Source organism: Tympanuchus pallidicinctus, unplaced genomic scaffold (assembly GCF_026119805.1).
Source record: "Tympanuchus pallidicinctus isolate F22 unplaced genomic scaffold, pur_lepc_1.0 scaffold1, whole genome shotgun sequence".
Lineage (NCBI taxonomy): Eukaryota > Metazoa > Chordata > Aves > Galliformes > Phasianidae > Tympanuchus > Tympanuchus pallidicinctus.
Window position 1 is genome coordinate 54,586,808 of NW_026294618.1, and position 22,908 is coordinate 54,609,715.

The 22,908-nt window shown below is 36.6% G+C and overlaps 1 protein-coding gene across 6 annotated transcripts in view; it reads right to left on the bottom strand.

The window, feature by feature from the left end:
* Window positions 1–22,908, bottom strand: part of AHI1 (Abelson helper integration site 1) — a 94,860-nt gene that overhangs the window by 43,372 nt on the left and 28,580 nt on the right. For 4 of the 6 annotated variants that reach the window (XM_052680563.1, XM_052680542.1, XM_052680552.1 and 1 more), the window contains exons 17-19: window positions 21,482–21,622; window positions 16,971–17,173; window positions 6,977–7,094 (exon numbers count right to left, since the gene is read on the bottom strand). In XM_052680563.1, the coding sequence (XP_052536523.1) occupies window positions 6,977–7,094; window positions 16,971–17,173; window positions 21,482–21,622 (462 nt within the window). Of the gene's footprint in view, window positions 1–1,358; window positions 1,491–6,976; window positions 7,095–16,970; window positions 17,174–21,481; window positions 21,623–22,908 lie in introns of those variants that run through there. The other 2 variants (XM_052680595.1, XM_052680573.1) reach the window with 2 other exon arrangements.

Consider the following 22,908-nt stretch of genomic DNA (forward strand, 5'->3'; position numbering starts at 1 on the left):
TGCCTTCTCATGCCTGAATAGTTCCAAAAATACAGACAAGCTCAGACTGAAAACAGTTAACAAGACCTCTCTACTTAGGGATTAATTAGATCTGGTTGTTTTAGGATCCATATAATTGAGAAAGTAAGGGCACACTCAGGCCAAATCACTTTTGGCAGAGTCCTTCCACAGTACTACGTCACACCCTGATTTTGCAATCTATACCTGCTGCTGCCAAACAGAGAGTAATGCTTCATTTAATCCACACCCTTGTATAATTTGGCTGAGAGCACTTCCTTTACCCTGAAGGCACAGCAGTAATTACCTTAACACACCAATTTCAAGTAAATATAAATGGTGTTCTTTTGATAAAGTTTTTGGAATCTTCAAAGATTGCTGTTATTGTGCTATGTGTTTGGTGTAATTTTTAGTGAAATATTTTAATTAACTTGCCTAGAAGAAACATGAAAAAGAACTTATAATAAAGGAACATGTGTATCTTTGATCTCAGTATAAACAATTCTTGCAAGTTTAACTAGAAAATACAAACTCTTCTGACATTTATAACATCTTATCAATCAGACAGAGGAAACTGGATAACCAACCTTTTAAAACTGAAGAACTAGATTGTCATTAACATTAATGGTTTTGTCTCTGTGTCTTTACTATTCTGTTGGAAAATTTTTGTGGTTTGATGAATCTATTTATACATCTTTTGTTTTCAAATTACAAAAGGATTCTTACTATTCGTTTTATAAATGTAAGCACTCAGATCTTTTATTTTAAATTAAGGTCCTATAATTGTGCCTTGGGCCAAAACTCTGACAATGGCAACTGATAGTGGGGGCACAGTATGAGGGGGCTACAGAGCTCTGTGAAGTTCCTTTCCCTGCAGAATTTCCCAAGCAGCCTGTGAGCCATGGCAAAGATGCCGCTCTGTCCTGGTACTCTTGAATTTTAAAAAAAAATCTTTTCTTACTCTGTTCTCTTTAATATCTTGTCCCCAAATGCAAGGTGAGAGATAAGAACACATTAAAATGAATCATTTTCCCCATGGGAACTCCCATTCAAATTAACATGTAGACATACATAATAAGCATTTTAGACTCAATGTTCTGCTTTGTTTTTACCTGGCTTCAGTGTAGCTATCTCAGTTCACATTTGCCGAAAATCTGATGTGTGTATTTAGCTGGCATTTTGTCTCTACTCAGTTCTTATCTTCTTTTGAGAATAAAAAGAAATTCTAGCAATTGAATCCAAAACTATGCAGTGCCCTACTATTAAAATACAGCCTTTATTGAATTTAAAGACATTATCTTTGCTTATTAGGAAAAAACAACAACAACAAAAAAGGCAAAAATCTAGAGAATAAAATAAAATTTATTAAATTCAGTGCTAGTTTTCTGTTCTTTCTCTTAATAGTTATTTTCATCCATAATGTTTGTGAGTTCAATGTAATGTTATGATCATTCCATGGTGAAAAGGAAGCTTGCAGCTCTCTCTCTGAAGTACTAAGAATAAATAGGAAAAGATTAAAAAGAAAATGTCAGATCACCGGGGGAAAAATACAAAAACTTTTGTGTAAGTATCATTTTTTTCATTCTTTTCTTACACATTATCTACTTCCCTTTCATATTATTCTAATGTATAAAAAAATGAAAAATATTATCCATCATTACCTGCTTGTTCCTCTTAGTATCTTGCATTACATTCAAACCTTTGAAATAAAAATGGTTCAGTAACCCCACTATTTAGTACATATTTGGAAGTCTTCACCACAGAATGAGCCTGACATGATTTTAAGATGCAGGACTGAAAATAAGGATCTCAAAGCAACTCAAAATTTCTTTCACTTGAACTAGGACATTATGGCAAACTGCTATACCATTTCCATAGCTCCTGTACAACACTTCCTGTACAACACTCAGGCTTAAGCACTTTTTCTCACCACAGTGAATCTAAACTAATCTTTGGGGTGAACTAATAAGGCAGCACGCACTGAAGTTTAACAGGGACTGCATCCGCCCAGATTTTTCAAGACAAAATTGATTTCTTTTTTTAACTTCATCTTCTTCATAGTAAGTCTTTTATACACACTTAAATTATTTCTTAAAAAAAACAAAAAACAGAGATTTCATTTCTAATATAAAATCTGTTAAAGTACAGTACTTACAGTAATGCTAAGAGAGAGAGATATATATAAAAGGCATTCAGTGATGCCCATGCCATTCAGTTTGCTTGCATGAATGTAAATAGACCCCTCTTAAATGGCACTTGTACTGGCACTCCCACTAAACAGAAACAGTCCTTCAGGGTTGGCATTATATAACTTCTGTACAGCAGTGTGGGAAAGCCTGCAGTGCTTGCTACTGGCTGTACTGCATGCTTTCTCTTAGTCATCTTCAGTCTGTTAACCAGCACTTTCTGTTCTCTTTGAAAATGCCACCAAACTCTGTTCAAACATCAGAGATACACTACAAATATTGCACTGCATGTTGTACTGGGACAACACAGCATACATATACTCTTCAATTCATATGCATTCTGTCACCTCTTTAATATCTCTTCAGTCTCTTCAAGTTAATGTACTGTCGTTTATTTTCACATTAGTGAAGTAAGCTACTCTAATAGTAAAACTGAATTAATTGTTCATTTGATACATTTTTAATGATAGTTTCCATAAGTCTGTAGTTTCTTCCTCAGAGTTGCAAAGAATAAGGCCATACTGAATCTGCTTTCTATACACATCCTTGCTTCACAGAATTATGTTTTAAGTAAGGAAAATATTTGCCAAAAAACCAATAAATCATGAGAGTCTCCAGGCATTGTAATGGTAGCAATGAATCATAGAATGGCCTGGGTTGAAAAGGACCACAAAGATCATAGAGTTTCAACCCCCCTTCTATGTGTGCAGGGTCACCAACCACCAGACCAGGCTGCCCAGAGCCACATCCAGCCTGGCCTTGAATGTCACCAGGGATGGGGCATCCACAACCTCCTTGGACAGATGTTATAGCATTGAGAAAGAAATGTAAAACATTAAAATAAAATAAAAAAAAAAAGGTGTGATACTAACATATCTGTAAAGATATAACTTTTGACACTTCAGTGACTCCACAAAAATGTGAATTTTGTTACGTGATGTACTTGATTTAAAATCTACTTCTACAAAAGTGAATTTTAAAAGTCTTTAGTCAACGCAAAAATATTTTTTCATGTCCAAAACAGAAATTTACTGCCCAGTTACGATTGAAAAGACGAATATTGAACAGTCTATCAAATACAACGGAGGACTTAAACACAAAGTGTTTTTGCTTACAAGTTAGTTACAACTTGTTAGTTGCTTACAACTTCAGAGAATGAGCAAGACCACTCTGAAGCTCTTGCTTTATATAGGTGGAAAACACCTTTGACTGTCAGTTGTGTTAATGGAGGAAAATTTCTAATTATTCTCAACCTTGCCAAAGCATTTTTTTGTTTTTGAGATTTTTTCAAGATACAAGAACCATCACGTTTCTAGCACATAATGTAATTAATTTTTAAAAGTAAGTTTAATTAACTGGTTTTTGAAGTCAAGTTTTTAGTGAAAGGATCTATGCAATACTTATAGTTGAGTTTCAGTCTCACACATAGTTAACGATTAGGGTCACCTCTTATTATAATTACTTATAACACTGAATTTATTTCAGAAAACAGGCTCTGAACACAGTGAGAGTTATTGAAGAGACACTGCTGAATACAGCCATAAAATGTAAGCCAGTTTCTCACGGTACAACATCTACAAAACCATGTCTTTGTGTGTAGGAGAGTATCTTCACTATCCAAAAATGCTTAAAATATTAAGGAGGCAAGGCAAACAAAAACATTGAAGATTTTAACATCAGTAAACTGACAATTGAAAGCTAGTGCTTTTGCAACTTTCAACTTGTTTTATCAAAATTAACCAGTCTCACTTTCCCTATTAATGGATGAACAGGACAATGCTTGGTGAATTTTGCTTCACAATAATAGGAAGAACTGAAATTGAAGGATCAAAAAGTCATGTCACTATGAATGCTTGGCTGCCACAAGACAATGATCCCTGTAGTGGCTTTTCCAACATCTTCTGCTTCTGTACTTGGCACTGGTGATGATGCTGAATCTCAAGTGTTACGTTCAGTTTTTAGCCCTTCACTATAGGGAAAACATTAAGGCACTGGAGCATGTCCAAAGAAAGCCAACACAGCTGGTGAACGGTCTGGTGCACAAGTCTTACGGGGAGTGGCTGAGGGGACTAGGATTACTTAGTCTGGAGAAGGCTCAGAGGCAGCCTTATTGCTCTGTACAACTGCCTGACGGAGAAGCAGGGGTTGGCCTTCCCTGGATATAACAAGATTTAAAAGTCAGTAGAGATTTCCAGTATTACTGCTATTGCTGGTAGTCACAAAGTTAAATAATCAGTTCTTCCACTGTTTCTACCTAACAGAAGACCTAGACACTTGTTATGTTAAAATAATAAAATGCTGCATGTACCTAGGCTACCATACTGTCCATATCTCAAGATGTAACAGCAATGTTAATAGAACAAGAACATATAGCAGGTACAGAGTTAATGGATTCCGCTGCAATGGGCATTCTGCAAGTTTGGAGATGCATTACATACACAGCAAAAAGGTGACAGGAAAATGTGAGGAGGAGAGAGTAACAGCCAGCATAACCCTCAGGAAGAGGCTAACATGCATTAAATAAAATTGAGTGGTTCCTATATTACAGGCAATTAATGATGCCATATTATTTTACGATACGGAAATAGTGCATATGTACATTTAAAAAAGAAAAGAAAAGGTTTTCTTCTTCAAGCACATTCTACAAATAAGTAGATCTGGTTTAGTATATACTGTATCATGTCCAAAAGTGAAATTAAACTAGTAGTTCATAGCTAAAAGCACATTAAATAACAAATGGGGAAAGACTAACTAGGTGAGTAGAGCTTACTCCTGCATTTCAAAGATGACAATTCTGTCACATCAGTAGAACTTGTAAGTCTCCAAAATGACAGATAAAAGTCATTTAGGATTTGTTCAAATTTTCCTACAGGAAATCTATTTCATTCATGTGCCACTGAATTTTTCATGGTCTTTTTCCCTTAGAAAACTTGATTTTCTTACTGCCTTCACTGACTGAAGAAAGCCCATTAAAATGTATTTCTTTTTATTATACTTCTACTCCATAATTAACACTCTGTATCTGAGGATTTTGTTGCGATATTAGTCATTTTCTGCAACTACATTGGAAGCACACAAACATCTCAGCACGTATCTGTTTGAGCATGCTATTTAAGAATTCTCCATCAACACGTTTGCTCTTCTGCGAGCTCCAAGAGAGCTGCTTTGTGCAATATTACATATACATGTTTGAAACAAAGTATATGTTCAAGTCCTTTAGAGGACTAGCCCACTTAACTGTAACCACTTATTTTAACAAGTAACAACAGAATAAGCACAAGACAGAATATGTATCCTCTTTCTGTAAGATTTTCATGTGCTAGAAACAATACACACTTGCTCGGAAATACAAGGATATTATTACGGCTCTAACAGCTCTTTTCTTAAAATAGAAAAACAAAAGAAGAACTTATTTGGTAGTTAACCATTTGTGCTGAAGATAAAAGTGACTGCAAGATTGGTTCATCTTCTGCTACATGCTAAGAACTCATTCTTACTAAATACATCATGTAGTCCAAACATGATTCGCAAAGAAAATGATCTCCCTTTAGGAGATAATTCTGTATAATTATAGATACCACTGCCTTCTCTACAATCAACATTTTAAATCTGTTACCTTTCTCCAGGTCACCATTTCACAGACTTCTTTTTACTTTTCTCAAAGATACAAAACCAGAAACGCTTGGAAACTAAGATTCCACTGTGGTAAATCAGCACCGCAAAAACACACAGGTTCATTGCACATATTTTTCTCAAAGTCTTTGAACACGAGATGTTTTAGAAAAAAAAAAAAACAACATAAAAAAACATCTCTTAAATGTAGACAAAATCCAAGTGCAAACAGACTACTGAGCAGTACTGCTCCTAAATAAACTACTTTTCTCATTGCTGGTTTCCTACATTAATATGTAAGATTTTAAATATATGATTTCACTGTTTTGCAGTTCCTGTGTTCAAGATACATTAAACACAATGTTAAATTAAGAAAAGCTGGCAATCACACGCTGTTCTAGCAACTTACAGCACTAATAAATAGATATACAACTTAAAGAAAAATACAATATCACTGTAGCAGATCTACAAGAAACTCTGTCTGTGGTATGCCTGGAATTGTCTCAAATACGTGCGAGATAAAACCATCGCCATGACAATGGACAAACAGCTCACGGATGTGGTTGGAGGAAGGAGCACTTGGAGATACAATGGTCTCATTCTGGCCCAAATTCCCACGTTCAAGGAGGACAGAGTGACTAACTGATAATAATTGTGGACCCCAAAAACTAGCAGGCATACAAGAATTCCCAAGAAAAGGTGAGACTTCTGGATGAGCATTCTCACAGACAGAGGATCACCACTAGCTAGGTAAATGCTGGTACCTGGCCAGGGATCACCTACTCAGTCCATCTCTTTCTCTCTTTCTCCTGTTTTTTCCCAGTCTAATAAAGCTGCTAAGTAACACAAGGCTCTATCAAGTTGCATAGGTTAGCTGCAAAGCTTAGATAAATACAACTGTAAGAGTGCCAATACTTTTAAGGTAATTGCACTGTAGAAATTCTCATTAAAATTGATGATTGTGTTTGGACTCCAAGTGCTTTTCACCTTAATCTAACTGAAGGGATTTACAAATCTGGTCACATATCTCTCCCTTCACAGGTGGAATGTGATAATCGCATTTAACAAACTAGCCACTCCCTGGAAGAGCTACAAAGCAAAATTTATAAAGATAGAAAAAAAACATCACGGAAGTTTTGGCATATTTGCTAGAGAGTAATAATATAAAGAAAGAAACTTACCGCTTTTACCTGAGAAAGAATACAGAGGATTCAATGGAGCGCTCAAAGTGTTTGGCAGTCTTAGTTTGGAGTGCGGTGACAGTGATGATGTAGCAGGAAGCAAGAGATTTGAGCTTGTCTGTAATAGGAAAGACAAATCAGAAACCAACGTGTAATTTCCTGGGTTACCTGATGCAATATCATGTAGAGAAACAATTACTCACTTTAAAGAATTATTAAAATATAGGAAAAAATACAAGACAAGCAGATGGCAAATAGCAATTTCTATGGGTAGGTTTTTTGAACATTTAGTTATGGAAAAAGTATTGACAAATACGCAAAACAAATCGCACTTTTTTGGAGACAAAAATTCTCAAGTAGTGAAAAGCGTAAAAAAAAGTCTGAATTATCATCTTGTTGCATCTTAGTACATCAAAATTAAATGGCATTTATATACAGTTATAAACTGCAATATTTAAAATAACTTCTCACTTTTCAGTACTCAAATAATGCAACATCTAAGACGAGATTACATAATATTAGTCTGAGATGAAAAAAAAAGTCTTAAATCAGTCCTAACACCAAACTTATTTCTGCAAGTCAATAGAGTATACTTTATCCAAAATACCAGACACATCCTTCAAGCAAGCTACACAAAAAATACATGTAGTCATAATTTCCATAATAACAAAGATAATGTAGTTAAAATTTGATTTGCTGCGGTATTTCCTGGGATACACGAAGCTAGCGCAATGCATAAACCTTTCCCAAACCTTACTCAATACATTACCCCATAGAGGCTATGCAAAATATATGACAATCAGAGGGTTTCACATAATCAAATAAAGAATTTCACTACTTGTTAAATGTTTTATCTAGCTTCCTTAGGTAAACAGGCCAAAGGTGAGGGAAAAACAGATCTTAAAATATTTGAATACTAAAATTTTGGGGAGAGTTATTTTACATTAAATAAACCATTACTGCTAACCCTTTCAAAAATCAAGCCCATTTCACAATGTAGTATAGTCACTTAATGCAACTAAAACCCTACTATTAGAGATGCATTTTCTTAGGCTTCAGTAATCTTTAATCAGACCCTTAACCTTCATTTGGGGGCCAAAATATCACAGTGATGTTTTTCTAATTTTCAATCTATTGGCTTTTAAATTCTATTTAAACAAGTGGAGACAGCTAGAACAAAGAGAGTCAGAGACTTATTTCCAAAAGTGGTATAGTTTGTCTAAGTATCATTTCTGTCATATCATAAACAGTTCGATGGGTTTTGATAAAAGTGGCCACGTATTTGGCCCTTGGCAGATGTTCTGAGTTGAAGGTAATACAGCTCCAATCATGTACACTGAGTAACCTGACTGAGAACACAGAGGATATCTGTTATCTCTTCTGGACACAGTACTCCAGAGGAGAGCCACGGAGATATCAGGGGATTGGAGCACCTCCCCTACAAAGACAGGATGGGGAGCTGGGCTTGTTCAGCCTGGAGAAAAAAAGGCTGCGGGGTGACCTCACTGCAGCCTTTCAGTACCTAATGGGAGCCTACAGAGGGGAGGGGAATCAACTCTTTGAAAGGGCTGATAACTGTAGGACTAGGAGAAATGGTTTTAAATTGAGGGAGGAAAGATTTAGGTTGAATGTCAGAGGGAAATTCTTTACAGAGAGTGGTGAGATGCTGGAACAGGCTGCCCAGAGAGGTTGTGGATGCCCCATCCTTGGAGGTGTTCAAGGCCAGATTGGATGGGGCCTTGGGCAGCCTGGTCTAGTATTAAACGGGGAGGTTGGCGGCCCTGCCTGTGGCATGGCTTTGGAGATTCATGATCCTTGAGGTCCCTTCCAACCTGGCCATTCTGTGATTCTGTCATCTCTTCTGCATTATTATATTAGACCTTAATGCAACTATATTTGGATACTAAGTAGTAAAATGGATTTAACTGTACTGAAAGAAGCACCTGATAAAAACTGTACCCTCTCAGCAACTGCATATAAGTCTTAGGACTATACACCAAAACTGGACAGAAAGATTCATAGAATCCTTAGAGTTGGCCTTTAAAGGTTACTTCCAACTCTCCTGCAATGAACAGGGACATCCACAGTTAGATCAGGCTGCCCAGAGCCTGGTCCAGGCTGGCCTTGAAAGTCTTCAGGGATGGGCATCCACCACATCTCTGGGCAACCAGAACAATCAGTGGACATGATATAAAAGCATTAACACATTTAGGTATTAGTCAATTTAGCTGAATGTCAATAAGCAGCAATTGTGCAATGCAAGTAGAATGGCAAGGACTGTTCTGAACAACATCAGAACCAATCTTGTTTTTGCAAAATTTACATACGTAAGCAATTAAGTTTCATTAATATAAAGTTTTCTCTGATACACACAAATACAGTAGAAAGCCATTAGCTTATGTCTTTACTCAAATACAGAAAAGCAATCTTGTTATGAAAACATGTGGAGCAAAGTTTCCCAGTATTTCCTCTCCTGTTACTGACTGTTAACTCCAGTGGGGGCATTTCTGCAGGAAGACAAATTAGAAGATCAGTTCCTTGCATGAATTCTGTGATGGGCGCACATTATGTTTTTTTTTCCATCATCAATGGAACAAAAGTATATTTTCCAGTTAAGAATAGTCATGAAACTTTTTGGAATTCCTCTGACAGCAAACAATTAGTTCCCAATGCAACAGGGAATAAAGACAGATTAAATGTATCAGCCTTTGGTAATCAAACAAAGCAAGGCAGAGCAAACTATTTAAAAATAGCTCTTAGAAACACTTAGCTTCTCTGGCTCATCCCAGAGAGGGGGGAAGGAATCAAAAGAAAATTGTCTTGATTGTGGTGCTTGAATCATATTATGTGAGAGATACAAAACACACGTAAAATATACCTGTGCAGCATTTAATTCATTTTAATGAATTTTTTTATTTTCCTGTTTATTATTATTTATTTTCCTGTTGTATTGCCCAAACACTCATTACATATGCTTTTAAATGAAATGCACTAGACACATACATTAGAAGTGAATGTGCTCCTTTAGATTTAAGAAAATCAGCTTTTTAAAAACACAAAACAAGATCTAGCTTACTATTCTCCTCCAAGTCCTTAAAAGCAAGAGGAAAAGGAAGAAAACACTATGTTTATATAAAAGTGAGATTTAACAAAGTTTTAAATTATACGTGCCCGATCTCCTCATTTTATGTTTTTGTTGCCCTTGTTTTCTATGACATACATTGACTATATCATGTATTTTATATGCAACCCAGGACAATTCCTCTTCACTCAGGGAGGCCGAGGCGAGACAAAAGGTTGGACACCTCCATTTTAAATGTAAGAAATCTGACAAGAGTGATGCATTCCTCCCCTTAATAGCAGGGAAGTTCACTGCAGGTGAAATATACAAGACTGCCCATCTGAACTAAATGCAGAATACGAGTTTTTATGACTTCAGTGCCATGCTCACAAGTGCTACTTAAATCTCATAAAAGGTCCTGAAAAAAAAAAATTGCTGACAATATTATAACAGAGAAAGGAGTCATTCAGCTTTAAAATGAGAACTGATGATTCACATTGGTGTTTCTAGGTAAACTATGGTGTTTTACAAAAAGTAATTAATTAATTTTCCTACAACAGACACAGAAGGCTACAGAGTAGAGTGAAGCAATTTTTCACTTTTTTTTTTTTTTTTTTTGAAATTCATGCTGAGGGAAGACATTGCTAAATACCTTTACAACAACGAGCAAAGTTGGCTAAGATGACCAACCATCAATCTACTTATTTTTCACAACAGACTTTGCTTGCTTCATGCAAAAACTGCAGTTTTATCAAAGACACAGTTTGCTACTATCCTGAATTGAGTAAAACTAAGAGTTATAACATTTGTGTAGTTTTTGTAGCAATAAAAGGATACCTAGATAATTTTTGCCAAGTTTTAACAAAGCTGATTTGCATTGGTTTTTTTTTTTTTTTTTTTTTTTAATGTTTGGGAAGCTCTATGCAAATTATGCAAATAAGCACTTTCAGTAGAACTAGTTTTTACATTAAAAGTGAATTCTGAGAGACAGAAAAACAGAATACTGTAAAACTTCACATGCTGACAAGGACTCTTTTTTTTTTTTTTCATAGGAATGCAACTTTATGATCTTTCTAATCAATACAAAGCAAGATTTCCACTTGCTTCCTCGCAAGTCAAATCAATTTGGCCAGCTCTATACCACCTCTTACTCTTTCAGTTTTGTTCAGTACAGACAAAGCCATTGTCTGTAGCAGATGTGTCTCAGCTCACAGCAATTATATATATTCCACTGCTCAGTAACGCCACAGAGTTCCTGCATTTCAATGACAGGCTTACCGCAAAACCTTTCTTCCTTTTTAAGATTTTGTTGTTGTTGTTAAGAATTAAAAGTATTAAGCTTCTTTCTTTTAGCCACAAAGAAAACCAAATTCTTTGTTCAAGGTACAACACAGTTAATTCTAGGCTATGCTATGCAGCTTCACGCAGTCATACTCACAGTATGATCTTTCCTGGTCTGGAGAAAACTGGTATTTCTTCAGCATACAAACATGCATGGAAATACATACGATAGCAGAACTGGCCAATGGTATCACCAGAAGTAGTAAAAACTAGATCTTAGCACAGTAAAACCCAGTAGGCTATACATAAACTGTGGACTCCATCAAGGTTGGTTTTGATTCCTGCTATCAAAAATACGATGGGACAAAAAAAAATCCATGACTTTTCTTTACTAGTTAAAGAAAACAAATAACCTTTGCATGGAAATGAAAATAGATGTAACTTGCACGTCATTCAAAATGGACCCAAAGATTTTTATGTCTCCTCCTTCTAAAGAAAACAGACAACTCTTTGACTCACAGATGCTTAAATATGTATAGAAACCAATTCCTCTCCATTTGATGGTAAAAGCCATTAGGACATAATCCTAAACACAGCATGCAGATTTAGGTAACTCTGTAAATACTCAGACATTTGTAAACTCCTTCCCAGCGTTAATTCACTGTTACCAAAGCATTTGCTTAGACTCTAGGTTTTTTCCTACCACATATAAATTTTTTCTAGGTAGAACTTCTGATTTCTTTGCTTTTCCAGAGATGTCCAAAAGGTGTTTTTGTTTTTTTTTTCCCCTGGTGAAAACTTTATTATCATCCTAATTATTCTAGACCACAAAAAAGTGAATTTCTAGAAACCAGTTTGCATTTCATTACGTTGCTTCTAAAATGAAGCACATAAACAAAAATTGTAGTCTAATTTATGTTGACTAGTCTTCATTTGCTTACTCCAGAGATTAACTGTAATGCACATTTAGAGAAAGCAAAAAAAAAAAACCAAAAACAAAAAACCCTGACAATTTCCTCATAATAAAGCAGCACTTTTGAATGTAAATCCATAGTTAATCTCTTTTTGTTTGAATAAGAAAGAAATTGCTTACTCCAGTTAACAGAAAAATAAAAGGAATTTGCAAAACCTTATTAAAAATCCATTAAGGTTTATTCTTACATATCACAGAATCAGCATAGAATGGCCTGGGTTGGAAGGGACCTCAAGGATCACCAAGTTCCAATCCCCCTGCCACTGGCAGGGTTGTCAGCCACTAGATCAAGTACTAGATCAGACTGCCCAGGGCCCCATCCAACTAGGCCTTAAACATCTCCAAGGAAGGGGCATCCACACTCCTCTTGGTTTACAGTATTTCAGTATTTGAGCCACAAACTGTGTTCCTCCTGTACCCAACACGTTGAAGGAAAGTGAATTGAATCATTGTACATTTATTGTCTTTTCTTGCATAAAATGTCCTTGTTAATAAAAGCTGCTTTCTCCACACTTTGGTGATTTGGAGGCAGTTTGCACAAGCAGATATAATCTGTTCTCTTTTACCAGTATGAGTGAGCCAAGCTTTCTCTGCTCTATATATGATTTGAACAAAAAAAAAACATTGCTCAGATATCCCTGTCATCTTTGTTCAGCAGGGAGAAAACAAACAGTGAGTGACATTTTTTTAATATTACATAAACTTTAATGGCAAGAACACTAATTTTAATAAATAAAATTAAGGGATCAATCAGTAAAATCCACAACATTAAAATGCTTATCATCATCTTAATTCATCCTCAGATAAAAAATAGTTACAATGGCTATAGATTTATGCTAGAAAATGACTGCAATACATTTCTCATGCCTGACATACTTTTTATATAAAGTGAAAGTCATGGAAAGAAACAGTACATACCAGAAGTATCAGATATCAAAATACAGTCATACAGCTTAATCATCAAAGTTCTATATATTAAACGTAATCTTAGGTAGAATACTTCTGGATGTTCTCCCAGTACCTACTCCCTCAATGAATTCGGGTGAAGTGATATGGTCAAAGAACTAAAAAAAAAAACCACTAAACAATTATTGGTAGTTCTGTGTATAGGAAAGAATTCCACATATTGCACTGAAAAATCTGAGTAACACAATTTTGGCAATCACTTCTATAACATTTTCACAGTATTTTTTACACAGAAATATGCCATGAAGATGATTGGAAAATCCAAGCATCCTTAATTTAGAATCATTCACGTACTAAGAGATGAGGCAGACAACATATAATTGATTCCAGGATTAATACTACAGAGTATAAACAGATGCTGTTGTTAAGATTTTTTTTCTCTTTCAAGTTTTCTCTTTCAAGTTATTGCAAGGAATTTTTGACCCCTCGAAAACAAACAAACAAACAAAAAAATCACAGCTAGGATACCTCTACAAGAAGCACTTCTCTCCATATTTACATATCATATATTACCCTCATTATGAAAAGATAGAAACACATATTTTGTTTGATAGGCGGGAGTGAAATTTTAAGTACATAAACACTGAAAGAAAAGCATTTAAGTGATCCTTCTATGTCTGAAGATGGATTGTTTTTCTATCAAAAACTTCTGAGAACATAAATGAACCTTAGCATTAATTCCCCAAGGCAGAAATACGTAATACAAGTGCTGCTCCAAAATCAATGCCACCTATTTTGTTGCACTGGCCCATGACATCAAAGGTGGGGGTTTGTAGTATGACAGCAGAGTTTGAACCTTCCCACCAATATTCTGTTACATGTTGTTGCTGTGTGACAGATGGCAGCAGAGGGGCAGTCTGACAAAATTTTATCTGGCATGGAAGTGTACATGAAGCAAACATGTGTTGTGTTACTGAATTCCTCCATGCAGAAAAAATTGCACCCATTAACATTCACTGATGCTGAATTTTTATGGAGACCAAACAGTGGGTGTGAGCACACTGAGGTGCTGGGTGGTGAGTTTGATGAAATCAAATTGTAGAAATAAGTCAGGAAAAATTTGCAATATTACTGCTATTGCTGATAAATCACAAAGGTTATCACTTATCAAATCAGTAGTCCACTGTTTCTATCTAATGGAAGACTTAGACAATCATTATGTTGAAAGAATAAAGTGCTGCAAGTATCCAGGTTCTACTTTTGCACAAGTGGAACTTCCTTACTCACCCTAGCAGATATCAGATTCCTAATAAGGCTGACAGATACTGCAGCTGCATACAATAAATGTCCTTTTTCTCACTGCAAACGAGGTCCCTACTGGTTCTCCTGATAGACTGCTGAAAATATAAGCATCACAAGTCCTTCAGATGAAAAGAAATTTCTACCCAAGACCTCAGTTGTTCATAAATCTCTGCAAGGAAGGTCTCCAAGTTCCAGTAAACAACATTGCTCTGGGACAGACGTCAGACTGGATGTAGACTTTTTCAAATGCCATCCTGCACTGTTTAGAAACCCATGCAGTGAAAGGGCTCAGATGACCTTTCTAAAATTTCCCTAATATATGGTCCACGAGCAGAGGGCTTGGAGGATGCTGTCCAAGACTTTGGTCACAATTCTGCTAACAGTGGACTTGTTCATCTTGAACTGGTCTGTCATTTATAAATGGCAGGTTAGGATTACGACAGTGGCTGAAAGTCATCCTCTTAAACACACAGTAAGCTTACACCGTTTCATCTAACTACAGGAAACACATAGTGCAAAATTCTTGACAGAAGATCTCAGTGTACTTTACAGAAATCGATACTAAAAGCTCACAATCATCATTCTGTAGTCTATCACATGACTCTACTAAAACAGATTTGTCTCTGAGAACCCAGAATTCTTGGATCAAACTGCTGCAACAACAACAAAAAAACTCCAAGAAATTTATTATCCCCATCTACTTCCTCAGATGAAGACATGCAGAAGAGCAAGAATCTTTTCTCCTTGAAAGTCTTTCTAAAGAACTTTCCCCAAATGCAAAATTAGACGCTTGATTATCTTCATACTATGTCTCTCATTTCCCATAATAAACTTCAAGGCACTAGGGCTCACTTGTAGAGGAAGAACAAAATAGGCAAAACATAAACAAGACTTGCTTACTTATGTGTGGCCAGATGTACGGATAGCAGTCACATGCTACCACTAGCCATGCTCTATTACGGCATTTTATAATGAGGTCCACTAAGAGATTGCAGTCCAGAAATCACAGGGCTGAGATAGCTTTCCTTTGGATAGTTTCAAAACACAAGCATAATGGGGATGTATAGGCCAGAGAACCAGACTACATATAATTCTAATGAAAACCTCTGAAATTTGATGAGAATAGCTACAGGGTCCTCAGTAGCAAGTACCTTAATCTAATGACCACTATTATTAATGCAGACAAAGCCCAAGGCTACGTAAAAATCAACATGCACTCAAAAGTACTTAAAGTGAAAAATAATACATGGAAACCCAAATGCAGTTCATGTAATTGTGAATATTAATTATAACTGCACAGTCTTGAAATATTTTGCCTTCTTGTCAAACGTGAGGTAGCCTCAAGTTGGTGAATTTGCTTACTTAAATTTATTGTCAATTACAAAAGCTTTTAATTACCAATTCAGATACTGAGAAACTACCGAGGCAGTAAAAAAAACACTAAAAGAAAACATCTCTCCTTCCTCTTTATCTGCCTCGACTTCATTTGAAACATCTCTTCTTCCCTTTTTGTAGTCTCTAGCTGCCTTATTTTAACGCTGTGTTACACTTAGTCCCTTTGGTAAAGCAATGCATAGTGCAGGAGATGGGTTAGTGACTAGCAGTATTTCTTGGTCTGTCACTGTTTCTTACCCTTTTTAATAGCTCTGGTGTGGGTCCTCTACAGGCCAAAGTCCCCTCAGGAGTTGTACCTGCTCCAGCAGGGATTTCTCACGGGTTGCAGTTCTTTCAGGGACGTACATACTCCTATCTTTTCTCTTGTGTCCTCACACACCTTCTCTTGTGCTTCTCTTTGTGCTTTTTCCATTATCTTATCCTGTAGCTCTACTTGTGCATGGTTCTATGTTTCTTCCTCAAATCCTTTCTTCTTTATTTCCAAATATGCCTCCTCATGTGCTTCCCTTTGCACCTTCTGCTGGTGCCTCCTGCCCCTTGCAGCTATATTTTTCCTTAATGGTTTTCTAGAGGTACCATATGCTTTTCTGATCATTTCCAGTTTCATCGTGAAGTGGGTCCAAACTGCTTTTGCGGAGCTTACTGGAAATGGCTGCACCCAACAGAAGGCAATTCATCCCACACAGTTGAGCCCTACACAGTCAGTCCCCTGACATGAAACTGCTGTTTCTTAGGCCAAACATAGTTCTATAGGTGAATAGATGAAAAGAAACAACAACCAACAACCTTCCTAAAGTTTAGCTACAGTGATCCAGAGAGTAGATAGCGTGAACGGCAATGGGTGTTGAAAAAATCCATTCCTAACCACTAGTAATTGATAAAAAAAAAAAACACAACAAGAATTAAGCTTTATGTGATCTCTTCTAAAGAGTTAGTCAGAGGTGCAACAACATTACAGAAATATGTATTCATTTCTGAAGAGATCTCAAGACTATACACATATGTTTTGCTACATAAGTTAAGAATATGAACTTCGAGAAAAATGCATACTTCTGCATTAGAAAAAAATGACTTACCATTACAGAATCAAGTTTTTGTTTCAGCTTTTGCATTCGCATTGATGTTCTTGCAACACTGGCAAACTGATCTGCTGGAGACATCACTGAACTTTTTTGCATAGGTATTTCAGAAAAACTGCTACTAATTTGCAGGCCTCTTGGAGAAGCTGTGCTAAGCGATGAGCTGAGATCCTTTACAAGTTCAGCTTCTTGTTGTGCAACTGTGAAAACAACCAATATAAATATGTCAGGTGAAGACTTACATTGTCAAGAGAAAAAAAACTGTTCAGTGACCCCTATCATTTTGCCAGTCACATCTTCAGTGAAACACCATCAGAATTTGTACTAATAGTGCTAAGGAGAAAAAACCTCAAAAAGACATGAAACTTTCCCCATACACTTCCTGATCACAATGTCTCCCTTCTGTTATCTTTGTTCAACAACCCTTCATTCTGCACTCATATTATGATATTGCTGATAAACAGTGGAACTCTCCACAAAGAAACACTGACAATGGGAAAATATTTTCAAAAGCCAGGAAGTATATAGCTTGCAGTAAGTTCAAATAACCTTGTTACACCTGTTCTGAAATGTTCTTTGTTAGACACATGTATAAGTACAGGAGTTCTTCTTAGGAAGCAGCTGACTCATCTAGAACAGGATACTTTCGATGGAAGCTGTGCGCTCTCTCATTTAAACAAATAACATGAGTTTTGTAATTTTCACACTGTGGTCTCAAGTCAATAAATGTTAATGTTTAATTTTACATGTAACTTCTGTCCAAGATATTTATAAAACTTCTGGTGTGTGTAAAACACATACTGTTGGAGTCTGAAAAAAAATGCATCAATGACTAAAATTAATATTACTGTATGATTAACTCTTTCAACACTGCAGCATTAAGACTGTTTTCTGAAAGCAGTGTGTGCTTTCAGCCAGAAAAGGAACAAAAAGTTAGTAACAGACAATGTAGAAAAAACCACAACCTATGCAAAATCTTACTGACACCAGTGACTTAGTTAAAGTCAGATGATACAAATAACTACCAGTGTGATATCAGTGTGATCTCTAAATATACATGCACACACATTACTAGCTTTTTAAAGATTCACTGCCTACTGAAAAGTACTAAATTTGTTTTAAAGGAATCCTTCAACTGACAAATTTTCCACTGCTCTCTAGAATGCATGTACCATACTAGGTTGAAGTTTAGCACTAAATATTGACTGCAAAGTCATTCCGCTTTACTTTCCTGTGAAAGTCAAGTGGTTCAATAGACAAATAACTTGAACTGTGAGATTTGATATGAGTAACCTCATTAGTGCATGTTATTTAAAAAGCAGTTATGAAGTCAGGATTAGCTTTATAAACCTACAATCATGACAAATGTAAATTAAACAAAAAAATCTGTCGGAGATGAGCAAGATTTAATGCTTAATTCTCATTCACATTATCTACTATCAAAATCTAATAATATGTCCTTAATTGAAACAGTGACACTGCTAAAGCTAGCTACAAAACACAAAACCAGAGAAAAGTGCAATGGACAGTCTGGATTTTGTTCTGCAGACCACAAACTCACAGCTAGCATTTCTGACCATCTTCTCTTTAACAAGTAAATAACATGAGAAATAAACATTGTCTGCCACATATTCACATCAGAAGCTTAACATTAATTAAAAAAATCTATATGATCTCATATCAATTATCTTCTATGCTACTAAGAATTATTTAGTAACAAAGCCTAATATGAAATACTGAGAATTTTTAAGCTGTTCACTAATTCTCAGAACAATGTTATTTTCTGGCTTCATAATCCACCTTGATATTGACAAGGGGATTTTAAGTAATACAAAAGGTGCTCTGAAAATAATGCCTCCTATTCTATTATGCTGGACCAAGATGTCAGAGGTGGATGTTGGTGGTATTGCAGTAGAGGCTGAACCTTCCCGCTAACATCCTGTTACGTTTTGTTGCCATGTAACAGACAGAGGGGCAGTCTGACAAAATGGCATCTGACATGGAAGTGTATATAAAACAAAGCATGGAATGGAATTCCTCTGTGTAGAAAAAATGACACCCACTGACATTCATCAACCAATGGCCTCCTGACTTGCCTCAGAAATAGTGTAGCCAGCAGGAGCAGAGAGGTGATCATCCTCCTGTACTCAGCTTTGGTGAGGTTGCACCTCAAATACCGCATTCAGTTTTCTGCCCCTCATTAAAAGAAAGACATCAAGGCCCTGGAGTGCATCCAGAGAATTGTGCTGGTGAGAGGTTTGGAACACAAGTCTTATGAGGAATGGCTCAGGAAACTAGGATTGTTCAGTCTGGAGAGGATGAGGCTCAGGGGTGATGTTAATGCTTTCTACAACTACCTGAAAGGAGGTTGTGGTGAAGTGTTGGCTTCCTCTTCGCAATAACTAGCAATAGAACTAGAGGAAATGGCCTCAAGATGCACTGGGGAGGTTCAGGTTGGACATTTAGAATCATAGAATCACCAAGGTTGGAAAAGAGCTCTAAGATCATGTAGTCCAACTTTCACATACCACCAATACCTTTCCTAACATCCAACCTGAATTTCCCCAGCACAACTTGAAGCCATTAACTCTAGTCCTATTGCTATTAAAAAAAATTTCTTCTCCAAAAGAGCAGCCAGGTGCTGCAATGGGCTGCTCAGGGAGGTGGTTAAGTCACCATCCCAAGAGGTGTTCAAGAAATGCTTAGACGTGGAACTAAGTGATATGGCTTAATGAGGAAATAATGGTGGTAGGTGGATGACTGGAATGTAAGATCTACTTAGAGGTCTTTTCAAACCTTAGTGATTCTATGACACTTGCTGAATGCTTACAGAGACCAAAGAGCAGATGTGAACACAGTGAGGTAGTGAGTGTTGCGTGCCAAATTCCAGGTGGCCAGACGTTACACCAGAAGAATGTCTAGATCAGCTCATCTGTGTGAACTGACACATTACAACCAGGAAACTGCATATAGAACTGCAGATCAACTTCAACGCATTGGAAAGAATGGTAGTCATATTTGAATATTGCAAAGCTTATGCCACGTGGGCTCCACACGTGATCACACCGGAAAAGAAAGATTTCCCTATGCAAGTTTGTCAGGAGCTATTGAACTAATACTAGGTAGAAGATGACAGTTTCCTGGATTGCATCATTACCAGTCAAGAGACACAGTGTCACCAGTCTAAGCAGGAGTCAAAACAGTTGTATACCTCAGCAGGTGAAGTGATGTGCATTGTCCTGTGGGATAGTAAAGGGGTAATCCTTTTCCTGTACCCAGACAAACCATGAACTCTGACAGCTACACTGAGATACTGACTAAACTGAATGTTCAAACTTAAGACAACCTTTCTCTTGCAACACAACAACAGGCCCCATACCCATCTGAAGAGCAAATTGCCAATCTTGGCAACTGCAGACTGTCTTACTACACTCACTGTATAGTCTGGATTCGGTGCATTCTGACTTCCATATGTTTGGATTGATGAAAGATGAACTGGGTGGGCAACATTTTCCAAGCAACAGTGCAGTCACAGCACTTGCGAATCAATGGGTCATTTCCACTGGTGCAGATTTTCACAAGCACAGAACACTGGTGCTTGTTCATCAGTAATGAAAATGCATTGCTAATGCTGGTGACTAAGTTGAAAAATAAGTGTTCTGTAGCTGAGAATTTGCTCTATCAAATAGTGTTATTGTGCTCTTTGTACCTGTTGCAGTTTTCATGGAAATAAACAGGAGGCATTACTTTCAGAGTGATCAGTGTATTTGCACATTGCTGCCTAAATGCCAAGAAGTGCTGTTAGAGAATCACACAATAATACATCATTGAAGTAGAAAGACTTCTGGTGTCTAATTCAATTTCCTGTTCCAGCTTAAGTCCAGTCATGTTTTGGTATCTCCCTGAATAAGGATATTTACTATCATCAATTGACCTTTTTTTTTTTTTCTCCTCTTCAAAAGAAGTACAAACACTATGCAAATAACTACTGAAGTAAAGAAAAATGACAGAATCACAGAATTGTAGGGGCTGGAAGGGACCTCCAGAGATCATCGAGTCCAACCCCCCTGCCAAAGCAGGTTCCCTACAGCAGGTCGCACAGGTCGGCATCCAGGCAGGTCTTGAACATCTCCAGAGAAGGAGACTCCACCACCTCCCTGGGCAGCCTGTTCCAGTGCTCCGTCACCTCACTGTAAAGAAGTTCCTTTGCACATTTGTGCAGAACTTCCTATGCTGCAGTTTCTGGCCGTTCCCCTTGTCCTGTCTCCACTCACCACTGAAAACAGTCTGGCCTCAGCACTCTGCCCCCCACACCTTAGATATTTATAGACCTGGATCAGGTCCCCTCTCAGTCTTCTTTTCTCAAGGCTGAGCAGACCCATTTCACTCAGCCTTTCTCCATAGGAGAGATGCTCCAGGCCCTTCACCATCTCAAAATTCCATATTCATATGGAATACACACCATATTCAAATTACATGTATACATATAAAGAGAGTTTGTACTGTACCTTTATAATCATAAATATATACAAGTATTGGTTGGTTTTGACCAAAGGCACAAAATGACACCATATGTTCATGTGGATGAAAGGCAACGTCACGAAGTGGAGATGTAAAGGAAAGTTCAGAATATATTGCCACCTGATCTCCTGCAGAAGTGAAACAAAGTTATTGGTATCATGGAAATGTATCTGATACAGCTGAGTAACTGCAGTATTTTGCAGAGTGCCAAAACACTTAAAGACTTTGTTTACCTTTCTGAAGTAGGTAATGATTCTGAAGCTGTAAGCTAAATTATTCCTACGCTATTAAAATAGAGTCAAACATTCAGCTGAACAACTAAAATGATATATTACTGTAGGATAGAAAAACAATCAGGTACTTAGAGAGTATACTACTTCTTGAATTGGTTAAGGCTCATATTTTTTAAATGTACTGACCACTACTCTAAATAAACATTCTTTATATAATTTCCTTATTGAAAGGTATTACGTGACGAAACAAACAAAAAGCACTGCAAGCTTTTGAGTTATTCAAGAAGTCAGAAAGGTTAGAGGTGTTGCAACAGCTACAGGAAACCCCAGAGGATGCATCAGGTTAGCTGAATTGTGCTGTTCTGTTAAGCAAGTTCTGGAAAGGTGGTGTTACATAGCACATGTAATGAAATAAAAGCTTGTGCTTTTATTTCACCACTGATATCTATCTTAGTTGTAGATGTAAACGTTATTAAAAAATGAAATAAAATTTGTGCTTCAGATGATCACATTGTGTACATTGTGTGTGAATATATACATGGTACATTAAGTAAGAAAGAGTGAAAGCTGAATGAAAATATATTAACACAGTCTCTCTCTCCCGTATCATATTTATCTACTTATATTAAGTTTTGAGACAAATCATGTAGTGGCATGGATGCGAGCTGATCTAGTTGGAAACATGGAAAGAAAACCAAAATAAAACTGTTGGCTAACTACCAGTTTTAAATGACTTAGCATTTTTCCTTTTAAAAAATTCTTCACATCATAATCAAGGACAAGTTTTTGTCAAGAAAACTAGAGAGTGCTTGTTACCTACTGCTGGGTTGTTTTTTTTTTTTTGCAATTACCTCATACAGTCAAGATTACAAAGTCTTTATCTTTTCTCATTTAGATATATTCCAGAAATATTTTGGTAGTAAAGTTATTTTAAAATTATTAAGTCTGAGGAATAATTTATGAATTTACTCCAAAGGGCTAACACACTCAGAATCTCAGATCAGCCCTGGGAAATGAGAAACATGTTGTACAACAAAAGCCTAATCCCCAAATTAAAAAAGAAAAAGCACAACAACCACCCAAACACAAATCAAATCAAAACAATCAACAAAATAACTGATTTGACTTAAAACATTTTTGTGTATTTCAAGATGCTTATCTGCACGCATGAATTGTGGAAC